General features: G+C 46.6%; 1 protein-coding gene across 2 annotated transcripts in view; it reads right to left on the reverse strand.

Annotated features, from left to right (window-relative positions):
* The window catches only part of FMNL3 (formin like 3), a 145,171-nt gene extending 123,695 nt beyond the window's left edge, over positions 1 to 21,476 (reverse strand). For both annotated transcript variants that reach the window (XM_056851551.1, XM_056851561.1), the window contains exon 1: positions 21,359 to 21,476. In XM_056851551.1, the coding sequence (XP_056707529.1) occupies positions 21,359 to 21,475 (117 nt within the window). In that variant the 5' untranslated portion in view covers position 21,476. The remainder of the gene's footprint in view (positions 1 to 21,358) is intronic.
* Positions 21,477 to 26,312: the final 4,836 nt, after the last annotated feature.

Here is a 26,312-nt window from a genome sequence, read left to right on the forward strand (position 1 = left end):
TCTGTGTCCACTGAAGTAAATAGGCTTAGAAGGGTGTAATGCTGTTTAAGATTGTACTGTTTATGGAACTCAAAATCTGCCACCCAAGGAGTCCTACTCACCTTGTCTCATGACAGGGTCACCACCATTTGACATCAGAAATCAACTAGTTTGGCATAAATTTTCTTAAGCAATAGCCTACTACATTAAGTAATTATAATCAGCAATCAATAACCTAATTGTGAGGAAATGGTTATGATAAATCATCGTATTACGGTTTCTGATCTCCCAAAACTATTATCCAATGTCAAGAGGTAAACTGTGAGATGAAAACCTTGTACCCTACCCTAAGAAAATACTTTCATTCATACTCTACAAGAGAATTCATCCAATGGATAGGTGCACTTTATTTATATATGCCACTTTTCTTACACGGATTCATAAAAAACACGAGCCGGGAAAATCCCCTTACAATTCAAGAATCTTTTCCTATGCATTAGTAATGATGGAATTTTAGAGCTCTTAAGGGTAAGTATAGTTTTACCTATCTGCCCCTCCAAATCAAGCTGTTCAGAATTGACCAGATCAGTAACTCCAATATGTCCCTTAAACAGGTATTCCTGGAGTTAGTTTTCCAACAGGGGGTATACCCCTGATAGCGGCAGATGGTCAGAGCAACTTTGTTTGGTTGCAACTTCAGCTTATAATCATACAGTTGTTTATGACTACAGGAGAGAGCCGCTTTATCTTTGCCTTCAGGGCAGCGTTTCTCACTGGCAGCAGAGCGGGGCAGTCTTTGTAGCAGAGAGTCCAGTTTCATAGATATTGTTTCCAAGCCACGCCAAATAGCCTCAACTGTTCTAGCAACCAAAAGGAGGAGTTCATTCGTGTTTTTATGAATACAATCATTACAAGTTTGTTTCCAATAAAGGACAAAGAATCCCTGGCTTATATGCCACCCAGCCACTTGGGGCCATGCCCCCTAAGTCCATGATTGGGCAGCTACAATTCAAAAGGACCAATAGAACGTGCGGGTGCAGGAGCCTGGAGAAATCCAAGCTCGCCCCGCTGGCAGCTTCCTGCTGCATACATAACAGGATGGCCCTCTCTCTTTTAACCTGGGAGCTGCCCTCTGCCCTCTCCTCTCTCCCTGTGTGTCCATTGTTAGTTTCCACCCTCCACATGGCTTTTCAGGGAGTCACAGGTATCTACAGGTCTCTCCTATAGAAACAATGGCTCATACTTTTATAGACATGATGCCGGATAAGCTGGCTTCTTGTGACAGGGAAAAGTACTCTTTACATCAGGTTTCTTTTTCTTCCTTTCAACTACAGCCGGAATGTGAACAGAATCTACTTGAATAAATGTTTTTACTTTTTGCAATATACTTCTTGGAAGATTTATTACTGCACTCAAAATCACACTTCTATGACTGGACACTTCTATGACTGACATGATAAGCCTATTGTAGGGACTGGAAAGTGAAATCGTAACAGGAGATGAAGAGAGGGCGGAACTGCTCAGAACAGGTGAAGTGCCAGAAGATTGGAGGCAGGCAAATGTTGTCCCCATCTTCAAGAATGGGAAAAAGGAGGATCTGGGTAACTACCGACCCATCAGCTTGAATTCTATACCAGGAAAAGTATTTTAACAAATCATCAAACCGTCAGTCCTTCAGCATTTAGAAAGGATGGATCTGATTACTAAGAGGCAGCACGGGTTTCTCAAGAACAAGTCATGTCAGACTAATCCTGTCTTTTTTGAGAAATTTACCACCATGCTGTATCAGGGGAATGCTGTAGACATAGTTTATCTTGATTTCAGTAAGACTTTTGATAAGGTGCCACATAATATTCTTGTTGACAAATTGGAAAAATGTGGTTTAGATCCTATTACTGTTAGGTGGATCTGTTACTGGTTGACAGATCGCACCCAAAGAGTGCTTATTAATGGTTCCTCATCCACTTGGAGGAGTGACTAGCGGAGTGCCTCAGGGATCAGTCCTGGGCCCTGTGCTGTTCAACATCTTTATAAGTGATTTGAAAGAATAGAGGGGATGCTTACTAAATTTGCAGATGATACTAAATTGGGAGGGGTAGCAAATACAGTAGAAGCCAGAGCCAGGATACAGGATGATCCTGTCAGGCTGGAGAATTGAGCTAAAACCATCAAAATGCATTTCAACAGAGATAAATGTAAAGTTCTGCATTTAGGTAGGAAAAATCAAATGCATAATTGTAGCATGGGGGAGACTTGTCTTAGCAGTAGTGTGTGCGAAAAGGATCTAGGGGTTTTGGAAGATCAAACACTGAACATGAGTCAGCAGTGTGATGCAGTAGCTAAAAAGGCAAATGCGATCTTGGGCTGTATCAACAGAAGTATAGTGTCCAGATCACGCGAAGTGATGGTATCACTTTACTCTGCTCTGGTTAAACCTCACCTAGAATATTGTGTTCAGTTTGGGGCACCGCAATTTAAGAAGGATGTAGACAAGCTGGAACGTGTCCAGAGGAGGGCAAGAAAGATGGTGAGGGTCTGGAGACCAAGTCCTATGAGGAAAGGTTGAAGAAGCTGGGTATGTTTAGCCTGGAGAGGAGACGACTGAGAGGTGATAAGATAACCATCAAGTATTTTGAAGGGCTGTCATATAGAGGATGATGCTGAGTTGTTTTCTGTTGCCCCAGAAGATTGCATCAGAACCAACAGGTTGAAATTAAATCAAAGTGTTCCCAGCTAAACATTAGGAAGAACTTTCTAACAGAGCAGTTCCTCAGTGGAACAGGCTTCCTCGAGAGGTGGTGTGCTCTCCTTCCATGGAGGTTTTTAAGCAGAGGCTAGATGGCCATCTGTGAGCAATGCTGATTCTATGACCTTAAGCAGATCATGAGAGGGAAGGCAGGAAGGTTTGCAGCAGTGTTTGGCTCTCGTGGCCCGTTTCTTGAATGCCCAGAGTAGCGCTGACCACCACTTTGGGGTCAGGAAGCAATTTTCCTCCAGTCATGATTGGCCAGGGATCCTGGAGGGTTTTTTTTTTTTTTTTTTTGCCATCTTCTGAGCGTGGAGTAGGGTGTCACTGGGGATGTGGAGGGGAGATCGTTGTGAATTTCCTGCATTCTGCAGGGGGTTGGACTAGATGACCCTGGCGGTCCCTTCCAGCTCTATGACTCTATGGTTTTATACCTGCTTCTCTAGACTTAAACTTTTTCATACTCAGAACCTACTCAGCTGCAAGCACAAGACAGGAGGACTTGTGACAAAATAGTTACATGATAGGAAGTGGGGAGCCAGAGCTATGCCTTCACCTGTATTATGGCCAGGACCATGACTAGCAGATCAAAAGAGATGGGAACAGGAAGCACAAGCCCAGCACTGGAAAGTGTACTGTGCCGATGAACAAGAGGCAGGAAGCTTGGCACCCTTGCTATATATGCAGCAGACCACGTCGTTTCAAAAGGGAGCAACAAATGGCTGCTCAATAGGGACTTGTGACCCAGCAAAAGCAGTTCCATGACCCATTTGAAGGCCCCAACCCTGAAGTGAAGATCACTGCTCAGGTACTCACTGCTCAGCTCTATCTTCCACATGATGCTACCTCAGGGTTGCCAGGTCCCTCTTTTCCTCCGGCGGGAGGTTTTAGCTTTTAAACGTGTGCACGCGCGCCGACGCACGTGCCGCAGTTCCGGTTTAGAACCGGAAGTGCTTCCTCGCAAAGGGCCTTTACTCAAACTAAGAGGTAAAGGCCCCTTGTGAGGCAGAACTTCCAGTTCTAAACCGGAAATGCTGCATGCGTGCACGTTTGCCTGCCGACCCTGAGGTGGTCGGTGGGCAGAAGGGGCAATTGCTGTGGGTTTGCCCGCCACCAGCGGGCACCTGGCAACCCTAGGGTACCTAAAAGCTATCCAATCAAGAGGGGAATTCTATGGAAGTCCCTCCTATGAGGATCCTAACTGCCACCAACCTGTCTATCAGAGGACAAGTAAGGGCAGGAACCATCCTCACCTGCTGACCTGAATTCTGCTATCTGTTCCAGTTTCCAGTTGGTTGGGGGCGGGTTCTTCTGTGGAGGGACTGGCCTTAGTTCTGTCACCCCTGCCAAGGCAATGCTAAAGAGCACCAGCCCACTTTTCATGCTGTTCCAGAATACAATTTAAGCATTTCCAATCACTACTTCCAGTACTCCCAGGTGAAGAACTGGAAGTAGCACCTCCTGAAAATATTTTGCAGCAGAAGGGGGGGGACTCTTGTTGGTACTTTTAGAATATGCAAGCCAGCACCTTTTTCACTTCTGACCATTGTCTAAAACTCTTTCTGCAACAGTTTTTGAAAAATGACACTTCTTCTGATCAACAGCAAAAACCATATCCTCAGTTTCACTTGGCCCATTGGAAACAGCTACCTCTGCAAATGCAGGCTTTGTTACCTTTGGCTACAGTGTAGGATCAGCAGTACTAACTGTGGTCTGTTGTGGTTCCTTCTATAGTCCCATTCCACTTGGTCTCTGATCAGAGGCTAAGATTGCACCATCTTATACTTTTATGGAAACTGGATCTTTTCCACTGTCTTCTTTGAGCACTTCCACATTCACAATACCACTGCATGAAGAACCCACTGCTTCAGCAAGCTGAAGGAACTTCGGCATACTACCTGCCTTTTTCTGCAATTGGGCCTGTTGCTGCGCTTTGCATTTTTCTGTTCTGAGCCCAGACAACATTTTAGAAGGCATTTTCACAAATATAGCAATTGCATGTGGTTACTTCAGTTCTATATATTGGAGCATATGATATTTCCAGAGTTCAAAATAAAATCAGCAAAATTTCACAGGCATTTAAGCAACCAAAGAGATCATACAAAACTCATTCACAGTTTTGCAGTGGAATAGTTGAGGGAGGATAAAAGGAGCTACAGCTCTAAGATGACAACGAAAGAGAGGCACAAGAGGCTCAAGCGCTCAGAAAAGAAAATTCACAAAAACAATCTCTTAAACAGAGATATTCCAGTATGTCCTTGATGCAACTACCTTTCTTCTGTAAGATCTCTAATGTAGATTTCCGAACAGTCCCTCCTTCCTCAGCCTGCCTTGGACAAGGAAGTGGTCTTCCACAAGTTTGCCAAACCCCTGCCAGGGGCGGGGGATCCCCCACTTTGGGCCCACTGCCCCCGGTGCATCCAGCTGGCTGGCATGGGTCTTAGCAGGCACAAAAGGAGGCCTAGGCCTCAACATCATTAGCTCACTGATGTCACTTCCGGAAGGGACATCATCACGTCACCAATGATGTGGGAGATGCTCTGGTATTTAGGCAAAACTCTAAGAAGAAAAAAAGTTCTACTATAGAGTTTTTGCCCGACATACCAGAGCACCTCCATTGTCAGCAGTGACATAATGATGTCACTTCCAGAAGTGACTTCAACATGCCGCCAGCATCAAGGCCTAGGCCTCGATTTGCACCTGGTAAGATCCCCCACTGGTTTCCAGGGAGTACCTGGAAACCCTAATTGGGAAGTAGAGGTGCTAATTCTGACTGAAGCTTTTCCTACATTTGCAATGTTGGAAATTCCTATAGTGTAACAGTGTTTAATTTTCCAGAAAGACTGCTTTCAGTGGTCTCCTGGAGATACCATGCCCATTCTAGAGGGTTGAAGAAATAAATAGTACTAGGCTCTTGCAATGCAAACAAGCATCTATTAATAATACAAAACTGTGCAATAAGTGAAAGTGCAAACTCTTACAAATGGAACGACAACATACACACATACAATACAGCTCCAAAAGGCTGCTCAATGTTCTACAAAAATTATCACAGAAGTGTTGTAATCAGTCAAGAATGACTTGAACTAATACATAAATTATCTCGAGAGTGAGAGCAATACAAGAACGCGGCCCGGATGACCCTCGCGTTTTCGCTGCTGCGATAGCAGCTTTTTCAGTCATTTGTCTTGAATTTCATATGCAGTTGCTTCTTAGCTATAGAATAAAGATTCTCAAAAATTGGCTCTGCTCTCTCTGCACCCCAAGGCTGCTGGCTTCCAAAATGCCCTAGAGGGTTGGCAACACTGCTGTTAAGGTTGATGCTGTTTTCAAAAAGATGGAGAAGAGGGAAGAAGAATGAAGAAGCTACAGCCTGGGAGGCTTCTCTGGAATCCCAGAACTGAATTAGGGAGAGAGCACAGGGCAGGTAGCTTATTTGGAGTATTTTTCACAGACATTGCTGGGAAAGCCTGAGACATTATGTGTGTATGTGTTAAGTGCCGTCAAGTCGCTTCCGACTCATGGCGACCCTATGAATGAAAGTGCTCCAAAATGTCCTATCTTTGACAGCCTTGCTCAGATCTTGCAAATTAAGGGCTGTGGCTTCCTTTATTGAGTCAACCCATCTCTTGCTGGGTCTTCCTCTTTTCCTGCTGCCCTCGACTTTTCCTAGCATGACTGTCTTTTCCAGTGACTCCTGTCGTCTCATGATGAGACATTATGGCATCTGTTAAACTGCTAGGTTATGCAATCTTGCACACAACTTGGTAATACCGAATAGCTGAACGGGGGGTGTGTGTGTGCCAAAGGCTATTTATCTTAGGGCCATTCCTGCCCAGAAGTGACATCAGAACTTTCCAGGAATCACTGGAAACTCTATGATTTTACCACAAAGTTTCCAGCAATTCCTAGAAATGCATGACATCAGAAGTAGGGTTGCCAACTCTGGGTTGGGAAATTCCTTGAGATTTTGGGGGTGGGGCTTGCAGAAGGCAGGGTTTGGGGAAGGGAGGGACCTCAGCAGGGTATAATCCCATACAATGCACCTTCCAGAACAGCCATTTTCTTCAGGAGAACTGTTCTCTGTTGTCTAGAGATCAGTTGAAATTCTAGGAGATGTCCAGGCTCCACCTGGAAGTTGGCAACCTTACCTGGAAGTGACATCATGCTATTGCCTACAGTGCACCTCCATATCTCTCCCCAGTCTCCCGCTGGATGCCAGGCTATGCCTGGCAACCCTATCCAGGCATCTATCAACAAATCACAACTTGATATGTTGCATTTAAAGATACATAAAGTTGGGATAAGAGAAGGAATATTAGCTACTCCAGCTCCTTGGGGGAGTTGAGGAAGCAAGTCAGGGGCAAAGATGATGGCTGCTGCATCCCGCAAATGCACTGCCAAAGGCCACTGCCTCACTTTGCCTCATTACAGAGCCAGCCTGACCCTCCCTCCTAGGGCTGCCAATCTCCAGGTGGTGGCTGGAGATCTCCCAAGATTACAACTGATTTCCAGGCAACAGAGATCAGTTCGCCTGGAGAAAATTGCTTTTTTGGAAGGTGGACTCTATGGCATTATACCCCACTGAAGCCCATCCTCTCCCTAAACCCCACCTTCCTCAGACTCTACCTCCATAATCTCCAGGTATTTCCCTACTCGGAGCTGGCAACCCTACTGTGTCCCATTCCACAGCACTGTACCCCAGTTTGGCTTTGATTTGCCATCAAAAGATTGCCCTATAAATTAACTACCTGAGGCAGAGCCTTCAGCCCAACTCACAACCAGCCAAACCAAGATAGTTGATTTTTGTATGTATATAAAACAGTTGCATTTAAACCATAAAAAGCTTTTGTTACAAAGTTGTTGTGTTGTTGATTTTAATAAAAGAAGTATTCCCATGTTTTCCATTTCTGAGCTTCTCTAGGAAAGGAATACCAGGGCTATGCCAGAAAAGGCCCAACTCTGTGCTCTGATGAATGACATATTTTGTAGAGTACTTGGTTGGGGAAAGGTGGTCCCAAGGAAGGGTGGGGGGAGACAACTGAGCTCTTTAAAGGTCAGTACCAGCATCTTAAATAAAGCAAATTAGATAACATTTCCAAATTGGCAGTCAATGCAAATTGGTATTATGAATATGCTTTTTCTTCCCCACTGAGGGCTTTTCTGCATGAGTTTTTTCGGTCAGTTCTGGCCCCATACTGCTTTGTTTTATCCCCTGATTTCCACACACATTTTTGTGCCTTTAGTTTTCACTTTGCTTTTTTATTTGTTTTTCCCCATGTCCCCCCCAGTTCTTGTGAGATCACTTTTACCCTGATCTTTTTTCTGGATCTGAGTCACCTTTTACCTTGAGCATAATGTTTCTTTCGGTTTTATTTGTCCTGCCTACTCCCACCCACTCCAGCCCACTCTTCAATGACTGGACTGTCGTCATCATCAAACCACTCCCTCTCCTCCCTCCTGCCCTGAAGACCAGCAGGTTCATTTTTTATTTTTTCAAAAAACATTACTAATATTAATATACTGTTATAATAATAGGTTCAGTGGGTTCTCTGAATTCCCAGCTTTCATTTTTGAAAAGTAAGTCTCTAGGCTTCTCCCTTGTGGATTACAAGGGAAAAGGCTGCAAAGGGCAGGGAGGATGTGCTGTGATGCAACCAATGATATCACCAATGATGGCAACAGCCTCCCTTGAAAACCCTGATTATTTAAGGAACGTGTGGAAGAAAATAAACTGAATCCACAACTGTGAAAATGCAGCGAGAGGGCAGACATGCAGAAGAACATTGCCCAAACCAATTCCAATGCTTGTGGATTGACTGCCAAGAAAACCAGGTGTAAGTTGAGCGTGTGGGAAAGCACTGAGTACCTGATAGCTTCCCTGTTGGAAAGGCAGTGTAGAAAGAGCAGTGGTTTTCACAATCAGACTGACTGGCTATACAGTTTAGTGGACGGGGAGAGAGGGTGGCTCACCAGTTCAATTCTTAAAATGTTCCTTTTCTCTAAAACTAATTGTTGACCATGGTTGCAGTAAATATTCAAGCACATCTTATTCTCTTATAACTGTTTCAGTATGTGTAGAAATTAAGACTCAACCTGTGTTGGAAAACTTCATATCTGAGAAATTCTAAACACAGATTAGACCCTGACCACAGGATCTGAGAAAAAAAGAGGGGGTTTGGCTGTACCAAATGTTAAACTCTACCATCAAGTGGCAGCACTGGTTTGGATATCAGACTGGATAATCGATCCAAAAAGGAGGAGCATGAAACTGGAAATAGTTGATACTAAAGAAGCAATACGTAATTACTTATGGAACAAGAGGTCATTAAGAACAATTCAAATGCAAGATGGAAGTCATATTTTGAGTGATGGTTTACTAAGAATTTGGCTCCAACGCAGAGGCAGAATAAGTCCTCCAACCTCACCACTGACATTACCAGTAGATGTTTAAATAGACTATACAAACTTACGACAACACGATGGATAAACAAGGGGAAATAAAACTTGGCAAACAATTAAAGATGAAGGAAAGAATATTCCATGGTTATTATATCACCAAATAGATTCAAAACGAAGAGAATAATAAAAGAAGATGGACACTTAAGAAAGAAGACGACTTTTGAATAACTAATCACTGGTGACCCAAGACATTTATTAGGAAAAAATTATAAACTGTAATTACAATATCTGTGCAATCCTGAAGGGGGGGAAATGCCCATAGTAGCTGGCGTGACCCCTATGCTGGCATCCATGCCACTTGTGCTGAGCAAACTGGCATGGAAACTGGCGTAGATTGACGTACACCAGCCCCCCTGGACCGCGGCAGCAGCACGGCTCTCGGACACCAGTGCAGCCTCTCATAGGCGTTTCTCCAGCGTATCTTTCCACGCCGGCATCCTGGCAGGTGTTCCCAGGGCATTCCTGGAGGCGGAGCTGCCTTTAGACAGCGTCCTAACCCCTTTCACCCTAGGAATGTCCCTCCATGCTGCAGCGGGGCTATGTCAGCAAAATAGGTGGCATAGCCTTACTAATCTTACTAATCTATGGGGCATTTTATTTGCCATTTTTATTTGAAGTGCCCTTTTCTTTTTTCCTGCCGAGAAGCCTCTGTGGAGGCTGCGCCACTCCTGGCCGCTGCCTAACTGCCCCCTGCCTTCAGGAATGGGCTGCCTAACACTGACAGGTAAGTAGGGCATTCATATAGCATTAGAGAAAGGTGTGGGAGCAGTTTCAAAGTTCTTAGTGCAGAGATATTTTTTCCTGCACTTGCTCCTCTGCAGCAAGTATGCTCTGCATGACAAGCAGAATTTCCCTGCTTTCTTCCACTTTCTTGCAGCCATGAAGCTGTTTTTCCTCCCATTTCTTTGCAGACACAGCAGAATATCTGTGGAGATTTTAGTGTTTGCCACTCTGGCTCTCCTGGGGTTGCCAACCTCCAGGTAAGAGCTGGAGATCTCCCAACTGATCTTACAACTGATCTCCAGCCAATAGAGATCAGTTTACCTGAAGAAAATGGCCACTTTGCCAATTGGACTCTATGACATTGAAGTACCTCCCCAAACCCCACCCTCCTCAGGCTTTGCCCCAAAAATCTCCAGGAATTTCCCAACCCAGAGCTGGCAACCCTAGGCTCTCCTCTTGGTGTTCCTCGGGCACAGTTTGCTGTATGAAGTGGTTAATTTTCTTAGCTTTGAAGACTGTTTCTCTCTGTTTTTCTTTTGTTTTCCTTCACCCTTGCTTAGCTTCCTCAAGTTGCTGAAAACTTTCTTTTTGCAGCATTGGAAGCTATTTCCCCACCTTTTTTCTTGACAGGCACAACAGAGTGGCTTCTACTCCCCCCACCCCACCCCAAGCTTGTTGTGAGACAATGGGAGGGAACATTATGTTGTGCAGGCACTCATTTTGTTTGCTTGCTTGTTTTAGCTGGCTCTTTGAAGAGCTAAAACAGAGTAGTTTCATTGAGGCTTGTTCCTCTCAAGTTGATTGAGTCTTCTGGGATAACTTTGAGTCTCCTAGATATTTTGAGATGCAGCAATGACTGGCAACATTGTCTCAAAGCAGGATAATATAATTCATACAGTGCATTCCTGAAATGTGCCGGCGGCCCGACCCAAAGGCCTTAGGAGGCCGACGAAGGCGCAGGGGCCCACACCGCTGGTGCCTGGAAGGCGCACACCGGCGTGAGTGGCCCCAGCGCCAATGTGCAGGCCCGGATGCTGGTCCCCGGCTGCCGCCAAGGCAGCACTGGGCCTGGACACAGCCGCAGCCTCCCACCGACCTCCGTCTGCCGGTACAGTCCGCAGCGGCGAGCCAGCAGGCATTCCGGCACCCCGGGAGGTGTTCCTGGGGCATAACGGCGCCCCGGGAGGCATTCCCAGGGCGTTCCGGTGCTGGCCGGGGGCAGGGCCAACATTAGAACGCCCCTCTTTGTTTTTGTCAAGATACACCAACTTTTTGCTGGCGTATCTCCCGTGCAACCCTATGAGGGTTGCACAGGTTTTTTTGTACCAGGCAGAGGTTCTGGCGGTGCCGAAACCTCCTTAGGAGGCAACACCACTAGTTTGCCTCCTAAGCCCGGCACAGGCATTCCTTTCAGGAATGCACTGATAATGTTTGCCTTTTTTTGAGCGTTAGTTATCTCCTATTGCCTGTTATTCAAAGAACTTCTATTATTCAAAGAACAATACCTACAAATCATTAGAATCTGTTGCTCCTTAATAATTACTCCATTTATGGTACAGTTTTCTGGTATTTGTTTTACCTATTGAGAAATGTCTTGTTATAAATGTTAGGGTGAGCTTTTGAGCTGCTTGATTGTCCGTTGAGAGAACCATTCCCCTTACCCTGTCGAGGAGTGCCCAATAGGTTTTCTCCCCCGCTCCTGCCTGCCCACTAAACCCTGTTTGCTGACTTATAACCCCAGGAGGCAGACCGCATAACGGAGCTGTAGGAGGGCAGCTTTGGCCTTCTCCCCTTGGAACGGGTCTTCAAATCTTCGTCTTAACGCCCGCATAAACTTGTTAAGCAAGCGGATGGATCGGGCCCAGGTGTCGAACTGGAGGACCATCCAATCCGCGGCCTTTCCCGCCAAAAGTGAGGAAACGAACCGTACTCTGCTATTTTCCGTAGGGAAGTTGTGCCCCTGTTCCCTCATATAGCTGTCGACTTGGTGTAGAAAACAGGGTAACGTATCCACAGAGCCGTCATATGTCACTCGTAGACGGGGTTGATTCCACTGCACAATTGGGGCCACCGGAGGCTGCCCAGGGAGTGGTTGGGCCAGCGGCACCAGGGGCGGCTGGGCCGGTAGCGCTGGAGGTGCTTGCGGTGGGGGTGCCGGAGGCACTTACGGCGGTGTCGGCGGAGGCACTTGCGGCTGTGGCACCGGAGTTGCTTGAGTTCGCTGTAGGCGGTCGTATTCACGCATCAGTAGGTCCATTTGGTCCTGCATATGGGCCATACGATCCGTCAAGTCCCGGTTTTGGAACCGTAGGACATGGATCTCTTCCTCGGATCCACCAGTACGTCGGGGTTGGCTGACTCGGAAATGGGTATTCCAGTCCTCCTCTGCATACAAGTCCTCGTCATCCGAGTACTCCAGCCCGTCGGAAGCGAAGGCAAGACGTCGTCTGTGTGCCACATCTCTAGGCAGGCCACAATCCGGGGAGAACGAAGGGAAAGATTGTTCCAGTCCCCCGCTCACCTTCGGTCGCACATCGGCTCCTGCCATCGTTCGCGCCCGAGCGGCGGCCGCATCGGCCAACAGTTGCTCTTCCGCCCGCTTTTGGTCAGCGAGCGCTCGGTCCGCCTCAAGTTTGGCGACTGCGGTGGCCGTCACAATGGATTCGGCCGTATGTTCCAAGAGTAATAGGATCTCCTTATGATTTCCCAACAGCAGGTGGATCTGTTGAGCCAAATCCGCGGAGGACAAACCAAAGTCCGGATTTAAAACCTTTTCCACATCCGCTACTGTTGCCGTGGCTGACGGTAAGTCCAAAGGACCAGGACTGTCCGGGCGGCAATGTTCTGTGCTTCCCGGTGGCACGCGGTGGGGTCCGGGACAGCCAGCGGAACGTCTCCCCCTCCGGTTTCCGCCATCACGGAACTAGACCCGATCCCCTGGATGGGGACCGCTGACTCCCATCGCGGGTCGTTGAGTGTCAGTTCAGACAACAACCGAGTTAGCAAGGCAAGGTCCTCATGCACCAGCCGGACCTCTTCCAGTAAAGAATCCAGTCGTAAAAGGTCGGCGCGGGCACGCAGATCAGCGTCTTGGGTCGTCCAAGGGGTCGTCTCAGCCAGGCGACGCCACTGATCAGTCACCAGCCCAACCAGCCGGGTGGCCTCCGCGTCGGTTCGCAGCTTCTCCTCCAAGACGGCATGCAATAAATCGGAATCCTCACCTCGTACCTCAAGACGAGGAGATGAGTGTCCTGGCGAACCCTCCAGGGCTCCAGCCATGATCTATGCGCTCGGGGAGCACGTCCTCTGCTCCACCCGAGGTCCCGGCGATCCCCCTAGGGCTCCAGCCAGAGACAGTCCACTCGGGTAGCACGTCCTATGCTCCAACCCGAGATCCCGGCGATCCCTCCAGGGCTCCAGCCAGGGATTAAAATTCAGTTAAAAGAAGTAAGGGTCATTAGTGCCAAAATGTAAGTACTTGTCCCGTGATAATCCCATAAACAAACATCCACAGACGAGTAGTCCAAAAGAGAGTTGATTTATTGGAAGATCTCCAGCTTTACAGCAGCTAAGAGTCAAGTTGGAACTAATGAGAACTATAAGCACGGTGCAGGGCATATAATAAAAAGAGCATAGGCCAAATCAGGGTAGATCTGGATGCCATGGCAACCCCCCTCCCATCGAGGTAAGATTCACACAGAGTTCAGAGTCAAAACACACAGTTGGCAGGGTTAGAGCTGGCCTTGGCCAGCACCTGGGAAAACCACAACAATCTCGGCCAGGCCATGCCTGGCATTTCCTGCACAGGCTATGCCTGACAGGTGGGCAGAGAGCACACAGGTGCACACATTTCAAGACCTGCTGGAGTTGATAGTGAGAGAACAATTTTTTCAAGTCATTCCTCAAGAGCATACAGTTCTAGCTCGGGCTCAGAGACCTGTGAATACACGTACACTTGCTGAGGTGTTAGATGAAGTTGCTGCTGCAAGCCAGCCTTTACAGTCTAAGCACTTTGGGTTTGTTAAGTCTGAGGGGGATTGGCCACCTTTGCCCCCACGATAGTCAAGGACTGAAGGGTACCAGCACAGACCACCAGTCCCAATTCCTAGACAACACCTTCTAGCCCAAGCAGAGGCTTCGGTTTATGAACAGAGGGAACCCATCAGCCATATGCCAGCAGTGGGAGTTTGCTATCACTGTAAACAGCGGGGCCATATTCGAGCTTGCTGCCCTTTATTGGTGAAAAAAGGATGCTCCACAGCAACCAAGGATCCATCAGATTACAAGCTAGTCGCTGATGCAGTCAGAAGTTCAAGACCAGCACCGAGAAAGGCAAAGGGAGACAGAGCCCCAAGAGTCTTGCAGTGGCCTCAGGTGAAGCGCTTCAAACCCAAATGGTATGTAAGCAAAGACCTGTGGGAGGTAGTGACTGGCCTGCTAGAGAAGTACAGTTAAGAAAAGAACAGCACAGCCAGTCTCAGGGTGCAGTCCAACTATCTAATATCTAATTGAGGTGAACCGTATTGATTTGTCTACTGTCCCTAAAAGGCCCATTTCATGCTATATCAGCCAAGAACAAGATGAATGGTGTTCTCAAAAGAGAACAGTTTACGTAGAGATACAAAAGAGGGCTCTCCTCAAAGCAACTTGGGACAGTGGGGCTGATATGTCATCCATTTGTGAAACTGCATTTCATGACTTAGGGCTATAAAGGTACTGTTTACTATTTACTGACTTAGGGCTACAACAAGATGGGAAGGTAGAAATTTGAACTTATGATTCCCAGCCTAATGAACAGCCTGTTACTTATGCTAAGGTCACGGTAGGGGACTGGACTGATGACATTCCATTGCTAGTTCATCAAGGAGATGATCCTGCCTTTTTGCTTGGGATGGATGTCCATTTTAAAATGTCAAAAGCAAAGGGGCACATTAGTCAGTTCCTGGTGATTACTAGAAGCAAGACTAGGGCTGTTGAGATGCAGTTGCCAGTTCAGAGTGAAGAGAGCTCGCCACTGTGTACTCAGCAGGAGAAGGCAGGAGAGCAGGGAGTGAGGGGGCAAACTTTACCGCCATTAGGTCAAAGTGACCAGTCTCCTTTTGTGACTGAAAGTATTGCTCAACCTGTGGAGTTTGATTCACAGAATTCAACGAGATCTGAACACGCTGGAAAAGTGGGTGGATGCGAACAAGATGCCATTCAACAAAGTGCCGAGTTCTACATCTGGGTAACAAAAATGAGGGACATACATACTGGGTAGCAGTGTGTGTGAACAAGATCTTGGGGTACAGGTGGACCGTAAGTTAAATATGAGCAGCCAGTGTGATACAACGACAAAAAGAGCTAATGCGATCTTGGGGTGCATCAACATACATCCAAATTGCAAGATGTCATAGTTCTGCTGTACACAGCATTGGTCAAGCCACACGTGGAGTATTGTGTGCAGTTCTGGAGGCCTCATTTCAAAAAGGATGTGGACAGAATAAAGCAGGAGCAGAGGAGAGTTATGAGGATGATCAGGGACCTGGAGACCAAGTCCTATGAGGAAAGACTGAGGGAATTGGGAATGTTTCGTCTGGAGAAGAGGAGGTTGAGGGGGGACATGATTGCTCTCTTTAAGTATTTCAAGAGCTGTCACTTAGAGGAGAGCAGGGAGTTGTTCCTGTTGGCAGCAGAGGATAGGAATTAAAACTCGCAATAATGGGTTTAAATTACAGACAGAGAGGTACCAGCTGGATATTAGGGAAAATTTTTTTACAGTAAGTGTTGTTCGTCAGTGGAATCAGCTACCTAGGGAGGTGGTGAGCTCCCCCTCACTGGCAGTCTTTAAGCAGAGGCTGGACAAACACTTGTCAGGGATGCTCTAGGGCTGATCCTGCACTGAGCAAGGGGTTGGACTGGAAGGCCTGTCTGGCCCCTTCCAACTCTATGATTCCTATGAATCTATGATGTAATTCAAAGACGTTAATGACTGAAATAATTTGTTGTTTCAATGTATATATTTTTGTTTTGTTTGTTTATGTTTAAAAATCAAAAATTATTATTTTAAAAAAAGGATCTGGATCCAATGAGAGCTGGTGTGAGGTCAAAATGACCTTGTACTCTGAGAGAAAACAAGAAGATTCTCTTTTCAGCCTTTCAAGTGCAGAGTTGAAAGAAATTCAACAGAATTTCAAAATTCCAGTTCTGAATACTGCATTTGACCTCAACATTTAAAATATGATCTCAGGTTTTTGTCAGCTCTTCAAGAGATGTTTCTTGATTGGTTCAGTATGTGGGTGAAGTTAGTCTCCTGTGCAAGCACCAGGTCATTGATGCAACAATAAGAACAACCAAACCACAATAAAAGGATGAGAGACTCTATAGTTGTCCAATAAAATCAACTGCAACCAGAAAACATACACGAAACAAAAATTACGTGGGAGAAAAATAGGCTTGCAAAGGTTTAAAATAAAATAAATAACAGGGTTTTTTTATTATGTGTGCGTGGGGGGGAAATCCAGAGGGTCCCTGTGTACTGGGGCTTTTAATTAGGATGGATAAAAATAAATGATTCCCCCCCAAAAAAAAATTAAAATAAGATTTTTTTATTTAAATTGAATTTTTTAAATGTAAATTGGATTTTTTTAAAAATAAAATGCTTTTTGAGAAAAAATCCAACTAAAGATAGTTTAAATAGTTTTCTATTTAAGATACACTATAGTACAAAGATATATATAATATATAGTACATAGTGAAATAAGGATTAGTTTTTAATTATGTAGCATGTGACTGTATATTCACACAATGTTTAAGTTTTGTGGTAAATGAATTCCATTAATCCATTCACCATCTCTACCAGAGATTTCTGTAAGATTATTTTGGGCAGTTTTTCCATCTAGAAGATATTATCACAGATACTTGGTTTTACAGTTCTCAAAACTGTGAATTTGTGTCTGCAGACATAACATGCCTCTTCTTCATAGCAAAAATGTTATAAGATAAACATACAGAGTTGAGAAAAAGGCCTTAATCCCATTGTTCCTTTGCAAATCTATGTACACAGAATCAACCTCCTATTTCTTAAAGGCTAAGTTTCAAAAAGTTCAATAAATGAAGATTGTTTGGAGCTGAACAAATCTGCACAAGGAGCTAAGTGTGAGGAGGGAGGGGCAAGTAGTAAAAATGAAAGCAAAACCTTCTGAGCAGAATACCTCACAAGTCTTGGGATCTTTGTGTGTACAGCCTGAGATTTATCATATTATTCTCTCCCTGGGGGAGAAAATCTATAATGGCAGCAGTCCGTAAAAGAGTCCCAGTTTGGGAATATTTTAATGAAGTTCCTCTACCAAGGCAGGCATACGTGCAAAATGCAAACACCGCAACAAAGAAATACAAGACCTGGTGGCCCAAATGAAACTGGACATAGTTCCCCTCGCAATAATTTCATAATTATCTATACATTTCTAATAGTATAACCAAATTAGTAATTTTTGATATAACTGTAAAACTATTTTAAATAGTTATTATTCTAAAAATGAAACATTCCTCTAGTTGTAAATATTAAGATTATACCAGCAAGAATTGGTCTTTATGTAGAAAACCATGATTTCTTACTTACTAGTGATTTAAATAATGATTAAAATAATTTGGTTTAAATCAAATGCACCCTGCTTTTAATTGTAAGCTTCCTTAAGCAGGACTCTGAAAAGGCAGCACAGAAATATTCTAAATAAATAATGAACAAATGATTCTGTCCTCACAAAACACAACAGAAGTCCTGTGGCACCTTAGAGAGTAACAAACTATTCCAGCACAGGTTTTCATGAGTCAGAGCTCCCACCTTCCTGCAGTTCAGGGTATTGGTCCCTAAAATGTATTGATTAACATCCTAGGATCATGTGGTTTTTGCAACTCCACCACTCTTCCACAAATCTGAATGCAAATAGGATTTTTCAAGCAGCATTCTGCCCACTGCAGGATGAGCAGCGGAGGGAATGATGTGTCACATGCTGTCAGCTTCCTGTCACTCTGACATTGCTGGAGTGGAATTTAAAAAAAGAAAGAAACTTTCCATAACCAAGAAGAAAATTCCCCCAGAAATCCCCCCAAGCATTCTACCACAAGCATCTCAAATGGCTAATCAGCCGTCTCAAGATCTACAGCTACCATGTCACAATCTGGGGCAGAAGGAAAGTTCCCTTGGAGGGAAAAGCAGCATACCGGGTGTGCTTTACTTGGCAAAAGAACAATGACTTCCGAAAGGCCCAGAACAATTGGTAAAGTCCAGTGGGGTGCTTTATACACAAAGCATCAAGTTTTACTGTAAGGATAAGTCAGGTTCTTCTGACTCCCATATGCTGATTTACACATTAAGCAGAATGGGATGCTAGAATTCTGGACTATACCACTTCAGATTATAAAAGGGCATTCTCTTGAAAGCTTCCCCTGGTAAAGCATTTCCAGGAATCAGTACATCAGAAAGGAAGGTTAAAAACAGCCCTTTCCCTAATGAGCTAATTTTCTATATACAAGGAGAGGCTTTTTTACACAAAGAGGAGTGCAAGAATCTGTCATTGTCGGGCTTCCAAAATGGTACCGTTCAGAATTGATCCGCTTCACACTGCAAAATATGTAGATTTGCTCTCAGAGTCCAACCAACTTCCACAGATACTACAGGGTACTATGGATCCTGCATCTTTTCCTTCTCATCCCATGAGAGCAACCACAAGACCACTCTATATTCTCCAAGGTTCATTCTTCTGGCATGAATCACATCACCAAAGTTCTGCTTTCCACAATCATCAATATAATGAGGACAGTTACACCACACTTCAGGGCGAAGGGGAAGATTTTCCCACACACATACAAAAACGGTAGCATCCTTATAACCCTTTGTCAATCTGTATTTTTGTATCTGGCACAATTAACTTCTGGGAGTCTTTATTCATGATTCTAATGAAAGATTAAGCAGTGTAATCCTAAACAAAGTTACACTCTTCTAAGCTTATTGATCTCCATGGAATTAGGAGGGCATAACGCCACTTCGAAATGCACTGCAGGACCTACATTTGAACCCCGTTTATAAACCAGGGGTCCCCAACCATTTTGAGCCTGTGGGCACATTTGGAATTCTGACACGGCATAGTGGGTTCAGCAACAAAACTGTTGCCACAAAATGGCTGCCACAGGAGGCACAGCGAGCCGCACAACGATTGCCACCGTTTAACGTCAGTAACACCGTGAAGATCCTTGTGTTGTGGTGGCAGCTGCTGCCAAAGCAACATGTTTGAAAAATCTGCACAGCCAATCAAATATCCAATAGTCAATCGAAGCCTTGCTGGGCAAAAGCCCTACCTGGCCCCACCTACTTCCTAAAAACACTTGGTGGGTGCCAGAAAAGGTGTCAACAGGTGTCATGGTGCCCACAGGCACCACGTTGGAAACCCCTACCCTAAACTCTTCAGAAAGTGAACAAAAATGTTTAGATGTTGTTTCCCTGCCTCCTTCATTAGGGCAGAACAAAAACTGGGCATTTCTCCATCTGAAATGCTCCTTGGGAGGCACAGCCCCCAGTCAGCCCTTTTGTACTATGACAATACCTTCTGTGCCTTATTTGCTTAGCATGCCGATCATTTCCCCCTTCTTCCTGAATAAAGCTTGTGCCCCTATCAGCTGACCCATGATGCCCCAATTCTTTTTGTTCACCACTCAGGAGCGGCTCTTGCATTACAGCAGACAGCATGCTGGAAGATAGCGATTTGTGTACCTTCCAATCTCAAGTCCCCTGCCTTCCCTTCCAAGCCTTGACTTGGCAGGAAACAGACCAATGACACCTACACACACAAATGACCCAACTGGATGCCTGCCAACAGAACACAGTGATAAGAGGAAATTCAGGGACCAGGCATCCTTTCTCATGTGATTCCTTAGTTCACAACACAAGTAAACAAGAACACTTAGTTGAGAAAGAAAGAAACCATGAAAGCCTACAGGGAGAAACTCAACATGGGGTTGGGGGAGGGGAGGGATAGGATATAGGGGGTAGAAAAAGTAACCAATGAAATAGGAGTGTTTCGAAGGAAAAGGAGGATGGGCATGTAACCTACAACAGGAGGGGATCAAGGGCAGCAGCTGAGGATCTACCAAATGGATCCTAAGGATATGTGAGAACAAGAACAGAATTGAGAAGTTGGGCTGCCTGGATGGAAAGGTGGCATAGAAATGTTTTAAATCAATCAATCAATGAAATAATACAGTTGTCCAAAGTTGAGCTGGGAGAAGAACCTGGAAAAGTGTTGCAGGAATAAAGGATGGGAGATTCCTAGGTGGAATGGGTAGGGCACAGAAGAGGATGTTGATGGAGCTAAGACACCTGGAGGAGGAACAGGGATCACCGAAAATGAGATTGCTGTTCAAGAAATCATAAGAACATAAGAAAGGCCATGCTGGATCAGACCAAGGTCCATCAAGTCCAGCAGTCTGTTTGCACAGTGGCCAACCACGTGCCTCTAGGAAGCCCACAAACAAGACGACTGCAGCAGCATTACCCTGCCTGTGTTCCATAGCATCTAATATAATAGACATGCTCCTCTGATCCTGGAGAGGACAGGCATGCATCATGACTAGTATCCAGTTTTACTGTCCACTCTCCTCTTCAAGCCTTCCAAGTTGGCAGCCATCACCACATCCTGGGGGCAGGGAGTTCCACAATTTAAATCATCTTGGCCAGAGCAGTGGGATAGGTGAATGGTCAAAGCAAACAATTTGCACTGAACATCTACCTAAGATGGGAAATCTTCTGAAGCGTGGAGAAAGGGGAAAGCAGACTTGGTCAGGACCAAAAACCAATAGAATCAGGGAGGATAAACAGAAACAACGATCGAGTGATCTACAAGGCTCAAAAGAACCCAGTTGCAAAAGGGGTGGGTCCAGCAAAAAAATGTGAGATCAGATTCTGGGGTTGGGCTGCAATGTGTGGATCTACTCTTCTCTGGAGTGAAGGAGATCAGAGGACTTACCAGCAGGACTGGCAAAATGGCTCAGGTTCATGCAAGGAAGAAGCAAAAAGAGTCTGTGGCGCACAGAGCAGCAGGTAATCGGGGTGACAGGGACCGGTCAAGCAACGCAGAACTGAGGCAGGAGGGATGTGCGGGACGATCAAGCGGGACTTGAGTCGCATGCAAGCAAGCAAGCAGTCAAAGCGACTCTGCCGTAGAAGAAAACGGGCCTCATCGCGAATGGGCTCGCGCGTCTGATGGGGAGGGGCAGATCAAAAGTGCATGAAAAGTTAGCGAGGGGAGAGAAGGAAGAAAGAGAGAGAGAGAGAGAGAGAGAGGCGCTGGACCAGCCGCTTCCCGGGAGAGTAGATAGGTATCCTTTCAACACTCATCGGAGGATTTTGCAGGGGCAGAAGATGGGGGGGGGGAGGGATTGCCTGGGGGGGGGGCCCGAAGGGGGTTCTCTCACCAGCACCAGAGCGAATCTCTCTTCCAGCTCCCCCTGATCCGGCATGGGCACTTTCCCTGGCGGGGGCTGCAGCAGCCCAGGCCCCCCGCCGGGCTCCCCGCTCTCGGTATTCCCCATCCCGGGGCCAGGCGGCTCCCGGGGAGGCGGGGGCGGCTCAGCCCTCCTGGGGGGTCGAGATGGAGCGGAGCCACCGTGGCCAGGCGGCGGCGGCCTCCCAGTCCCTCCCTCCCAGTCCCTCCCTCCCTCGCTGCCCCGCCTGGGCCAGGACCGAACTGCCGGCGCCGCCCCCCGGCACCGCCCGCCCAGTGGACGGAAAGTCGCCACGGCTCCTTCCTTCCCTCCTTCCCCCTCCCGCCCCTTCGAGAGCGCCTTGCTGACATGGGGCGGGAGACCCACCGGGGGAGACTCTCGCCCGGCCCACAAAGCGCTCTCCGCGCCCAGCTTGGGGTTGGGCTGGGCTGGGCTGGGCTGGGCTGGGGGGGATCCGCGCCGTCCAACACGCGGCCCCCGCCACAGCCTGAGGATGGCCCACCTCCTCCAGCGGGGGTGCGCATTGCTCGGCGTCCTAAGAAAGGCTTTGCTGGGTCACGCCGAGGCCCACCTCCAGCAGCACCGTCTGTTTGCAAGAGCCCCCAGCAGCTTGGCCCCCCCCCGGGCCCCCCCGTCCCCCCAAACTGGCCAGCGGTCCGCAGTAAGCCGCCGGCCGCCTTCCGACGCCACAGAAGTACAGAAGCAAGGAGGGCAGGAAAAGTCCCTCGGTGCGCCGCCCCGTGCCCCTTGGCAGCTTTTGCGCGTGTATTCAAAAGGCAGTCCCGTGTATTGCAATGGGACGTAGCCGCCAGGGGGAAACGACCGCGGCCTTTCCTCGAAAGGGAGCCACCCCTCGAGTTCAACGGGCCTTGGACTTGCGTGCACACCGTTGCATTCGGTGGGACTCGGCGGGCGAATACCCGCTGCTTACGTGTCACCACCGTTGCAGTCGGGCATGTTTGATTTTGAAAGGGTTCCCACCGAAACCGATGGGATTGATTGGGGCCGAGTAGACGTGGTGAGAAAGGGCGAGGAACAAAACGCAGGACGCCCCCCGCGCCCCGCCCCCGCCGGCCTGCCCGGCTGCAACGAGCCACAACGGCTACACAAAGGGAGCCGTTACTCTGCCCACTTCGAGGCATCCTGCCTCAGAGGCAGCGACAGGAGCGGCTGCCCCCAGGCGGCGGAGAGCGGCAGAGCAGCCGAGAGCGGCTGTTTGTTCTCGCTTTCGAGGGGAGGAGCGGGAGCCCGAGCGGGACAGCAAGCCACGCCCCTTTCTGGCCTAGGACCGCCGGGCTGGCGCGTGCGGGAGGTGGTGGAGCGTCGCGGCGGGCTGCGCTGGGGTAGGAGCGTCGCGATTGGGGACGGTCCTCCGGGTTTAAAACTCTACAAATATTAAACGAGCGGAGAATTTCTGCGCTGTATTTTTTTACTTGCTTGGAGGGGGTTTTATTCAAAGCTGGAATCTACCTTTTGCAGTCTGACGTCCCGTAATCCTTTGTATCGCATTGGGGCTCTGCCGCCCGTGTCAACCTGAGCCCTCTGAAAAAACCCATATCCTTTAAAACGCTATTATTTTTTTAAAAAATCGGACTGACGTGAGTGCCTAGAATTTTTGCCTTCAACCTCATGTTAGCTTTGTGTCCAGGTCTTTGTTTACACGTGGTTTTTAGGGATATGCGAGATATGGGGTTCCAACCTTCAGGTGCGGCCTGGAGATTTCCCAGCCCTCAGTTCCCCTGGAGAAAATGGCTACTTCTGGAGGTTGGACTTTGGCATTATACCCTGCTGATGTTCCTCCCCTCCCAAACCCCACCCTCTCCAGGCTCCACCCCCCAAACCTCCAGGAAATTCCCAACCAGGAATTGGCAACCCTAGTGACAAATGGGTGTTTAATAACATATCAAATTTTGCTCACCAGGAAACCCTGACTGGCCCTAGTTCCCGAACAGGAGTTCAATGGGTGGCAGCCCCATTTTGCAGCGTTGCTTCATCGGTTAAAAAAATTCCTAAAACCTGAACGTGTTCCCCCACTCCTGTTGACTAGACATGAATGGGGAGTTCCGTGCTGAGAACTTAATTCCTAGGCATGCTGTGTGCAGGGAGAGAGGGCATAAGCCCCCCATGCAACTTTCCTGACCTATAACTTTCCTGACCCAGGCCCATTTCAGGTTAGGACAGTGTGTGTGGGGTGTGTGTGTTAAGCCTCCTTTCTGCATGCACCACGGCTTCCATTCAAATTGACCCCCCATGTGCCTTGGAATTAAATTCCAAGTCCTGAATTCCCAACATGGTCTTGTCAGAACCAAGGGAAGGGGGACATGGGAGGGATTTGTCATTAGGCTCTGAGGTAGTGTTGATGGGGGCTGATGCTGACCATGGACATGGGGGCAGCAGCCTCCTTTGAATGGGGCCGCACTCCTGAAGGAGCAGGCCCACAGCCTGGAGGTGGTGTTAGTTCTGGGTCTAAGCTGGATATGCGGGTTTCCTCTGTAGTTCGTAGTACTCTTGGCCAGCTTTGGCTGGTTTGACAGTTGCAACTGTTCCTTGAGAAGAAAGACCTAGCCACAGAAATCAATGCTCCAGTGGCCTCTCGGTTAGATTACTAGAATGCTCTCCGTGGTGGGTTGCCCTTGAAAACTGTTCAGAAACTATCATTGGTCCAGAACGCAGCAGCAGCATTGCTAGTGGGTCTAGATTAGAGGCACCATAACACTGGCTATTTTGAGATCTGCATTGGCCGCCTGCTCATTTCTTATCCCCATTTAAGATGCACGTTTTTACGTATAAAGACTTGCATGGATTTGGACTGGGGCACTTCAAGGACTGTTTGGCTCCATGTAGTCCTGCTTGGGCACATTAATCATCACAGGCTTTTCTTCAAGTCCCCCCACCCTCAGAGGTGAAATGGGTGACCAAGAGGGACCCCTCCCCCAAACTTTGGAACATGCCCAGCACCTCTCCTTGAAATTTATGGGCACCCCTTCAGTGTTACTCCTCTGAAGATGCCTGCCACAGCTGCTGGCGAAACGTCAGGAAAGAAAATACCAAGACCACGGTCACACAGCCCGGATAACCTACATGAACCAATGAACTCTGACCGTGAAAGCCTTTGACAAAGATGTTTCTGTTTTGGAAGGCTTTTTCATTCTCCTCTCTGAGGTTTATCTGTGGCCTGATGGTCCCTTATTACTATTGTAGGTGGAATGGAGTCACATAGTCTGGTTATATCTAGTGTCTTATTTATTGATGTCTTGGTTCTGGATGCTCTTATTTCATTGTTATTGGTTTTATATTTATAGATTGTATACCACCTCAAGCACTGCACAGTGAAAAGGTTGTTGAATACATATTTTAAATAAACAAGTTTATTTCATTGATCATCTGCACTTAAACAAGTCTTCTGCAACTTCCAGGGCTCACACTGCCATTGCAAGCCAAGTGCAAGATTGAGTCTTTCATTAAAAGGAAATCGTAAATATCCTTAACCAAGAGACTGCCACTGATGGTGAAGCAGATACTATGTTGGTTGGAATTTTTTTAAGATGCCCTTAACCTTCCTTCACTGGCTTTGCAAAATCCCTTGCAATCCTGCCTCTCAGGCTTTGGTGGGTACCCAGTAGAATGAGGGGATGCTTGAGAGTTGTGATTCATCTTTTACACTTCAAGAACACTTATCTGTTCACTGATGCTCACTGTGGTAGAAAACAATAAAATACAAAGGGGGGACATTTGCACAGAGCAAATTTCATTTGCCTGAGATGAATGAGACAGAAAATCCAAACAGCACTTTGCTTATACATAAACATACTCACCTATGAACACATTCTTTAACATGAAGCACATGTGACTGTGAGCTGCACGCTGTCATGGATTTTGCCCTCAAGGATCAGAGCTGCCTGCTGCCACATCCTCTGCTCATGCAGTAGACACTGGCTGTGCTTGGCTGCAATTCTACAGTATACACCCACTGTATGTTTGCAAAGACACATCTCCATTTCAACTGCAAATGCCACAGAACTCAGGACAAAGAGTTTCTGCATAATGTGTGGATCAGCTCCTGGAGACCAGGATGAACTAAAACCATAGACTTCTATTTACTTTATATTTTGTTTACCAGACTTATACACCACAATGCTTGTCTCAAGGCAACCTCAAAAAACATATTTGCATTAATTCATAGGTTGTATTAATAAGTTCAGAGATGTAAGTAGCAGTTTGATTCCTAAGCCACCTAAATTTGAAGTTTTAGATTTCCTGCCCAATCTTAGGCATATTTACTTGGAAGTTAGACCCACAAGTTTAATATGACATGTAGTACAATCCTAAACAGAGTTACATCCTTCTAAGCCCATCGACTTCATGGATTTAGAAGGATATAACTGTCTAGGATTACACCTTTACTTCCTAGTAAACATGTTTATGATTTCAGCCAGATAAACCACATTCTGAGCTTGATTGTCCAGTCTAGCCACAGGCTGCAGTCCTATGGATTTGCAAAAATTCCATGGGATTTTTATTTAAGTATTTTTATCCCACTTTTCTGCCCACTGGGAACACAGAGCTTACAAAAAAATGTAATTTTGTACTGTATATTTTTTGCTGCAAGAACATTTACATGTTCATTGATGCTCAATGTGGTACAAAATCTGTTCTCTATTTCAAAGTTAAATGCATTCTAATACAATATAGGCTGTTGTGAGCTATACCAATTTCCAAGCTTGTCTGAGCTAGAACAGAAAGGTAGGATACAAAATAGTGATCTGCACTATTCTGTTTTTTTCTTCTGTTTTTTGTGACTATCTGAATACTCTGCATGAAGATATGTCTGAGTGAATTGAGGATCTTCTTTCTATGGAAATTCGTGATTGGGTAATAACTCCATTTTCAGATATTGAGAAAGTTGGGGAAGGAAGAACTAATT

This window comes from Euleptes europaea, chromosome 1 (genome assembly GCF_029931775.1).
Source record: "Euleptes europaea isolate rEulEur1 chromosome 1, rEulEur1.hap1, whole genome shotgun sequence".
NCBI lineage: Eukaryota > Metazoa > Chordata > Lepidosauria > Squamata > Sphaerodactylidae > Euleptes > Euleptes europaea.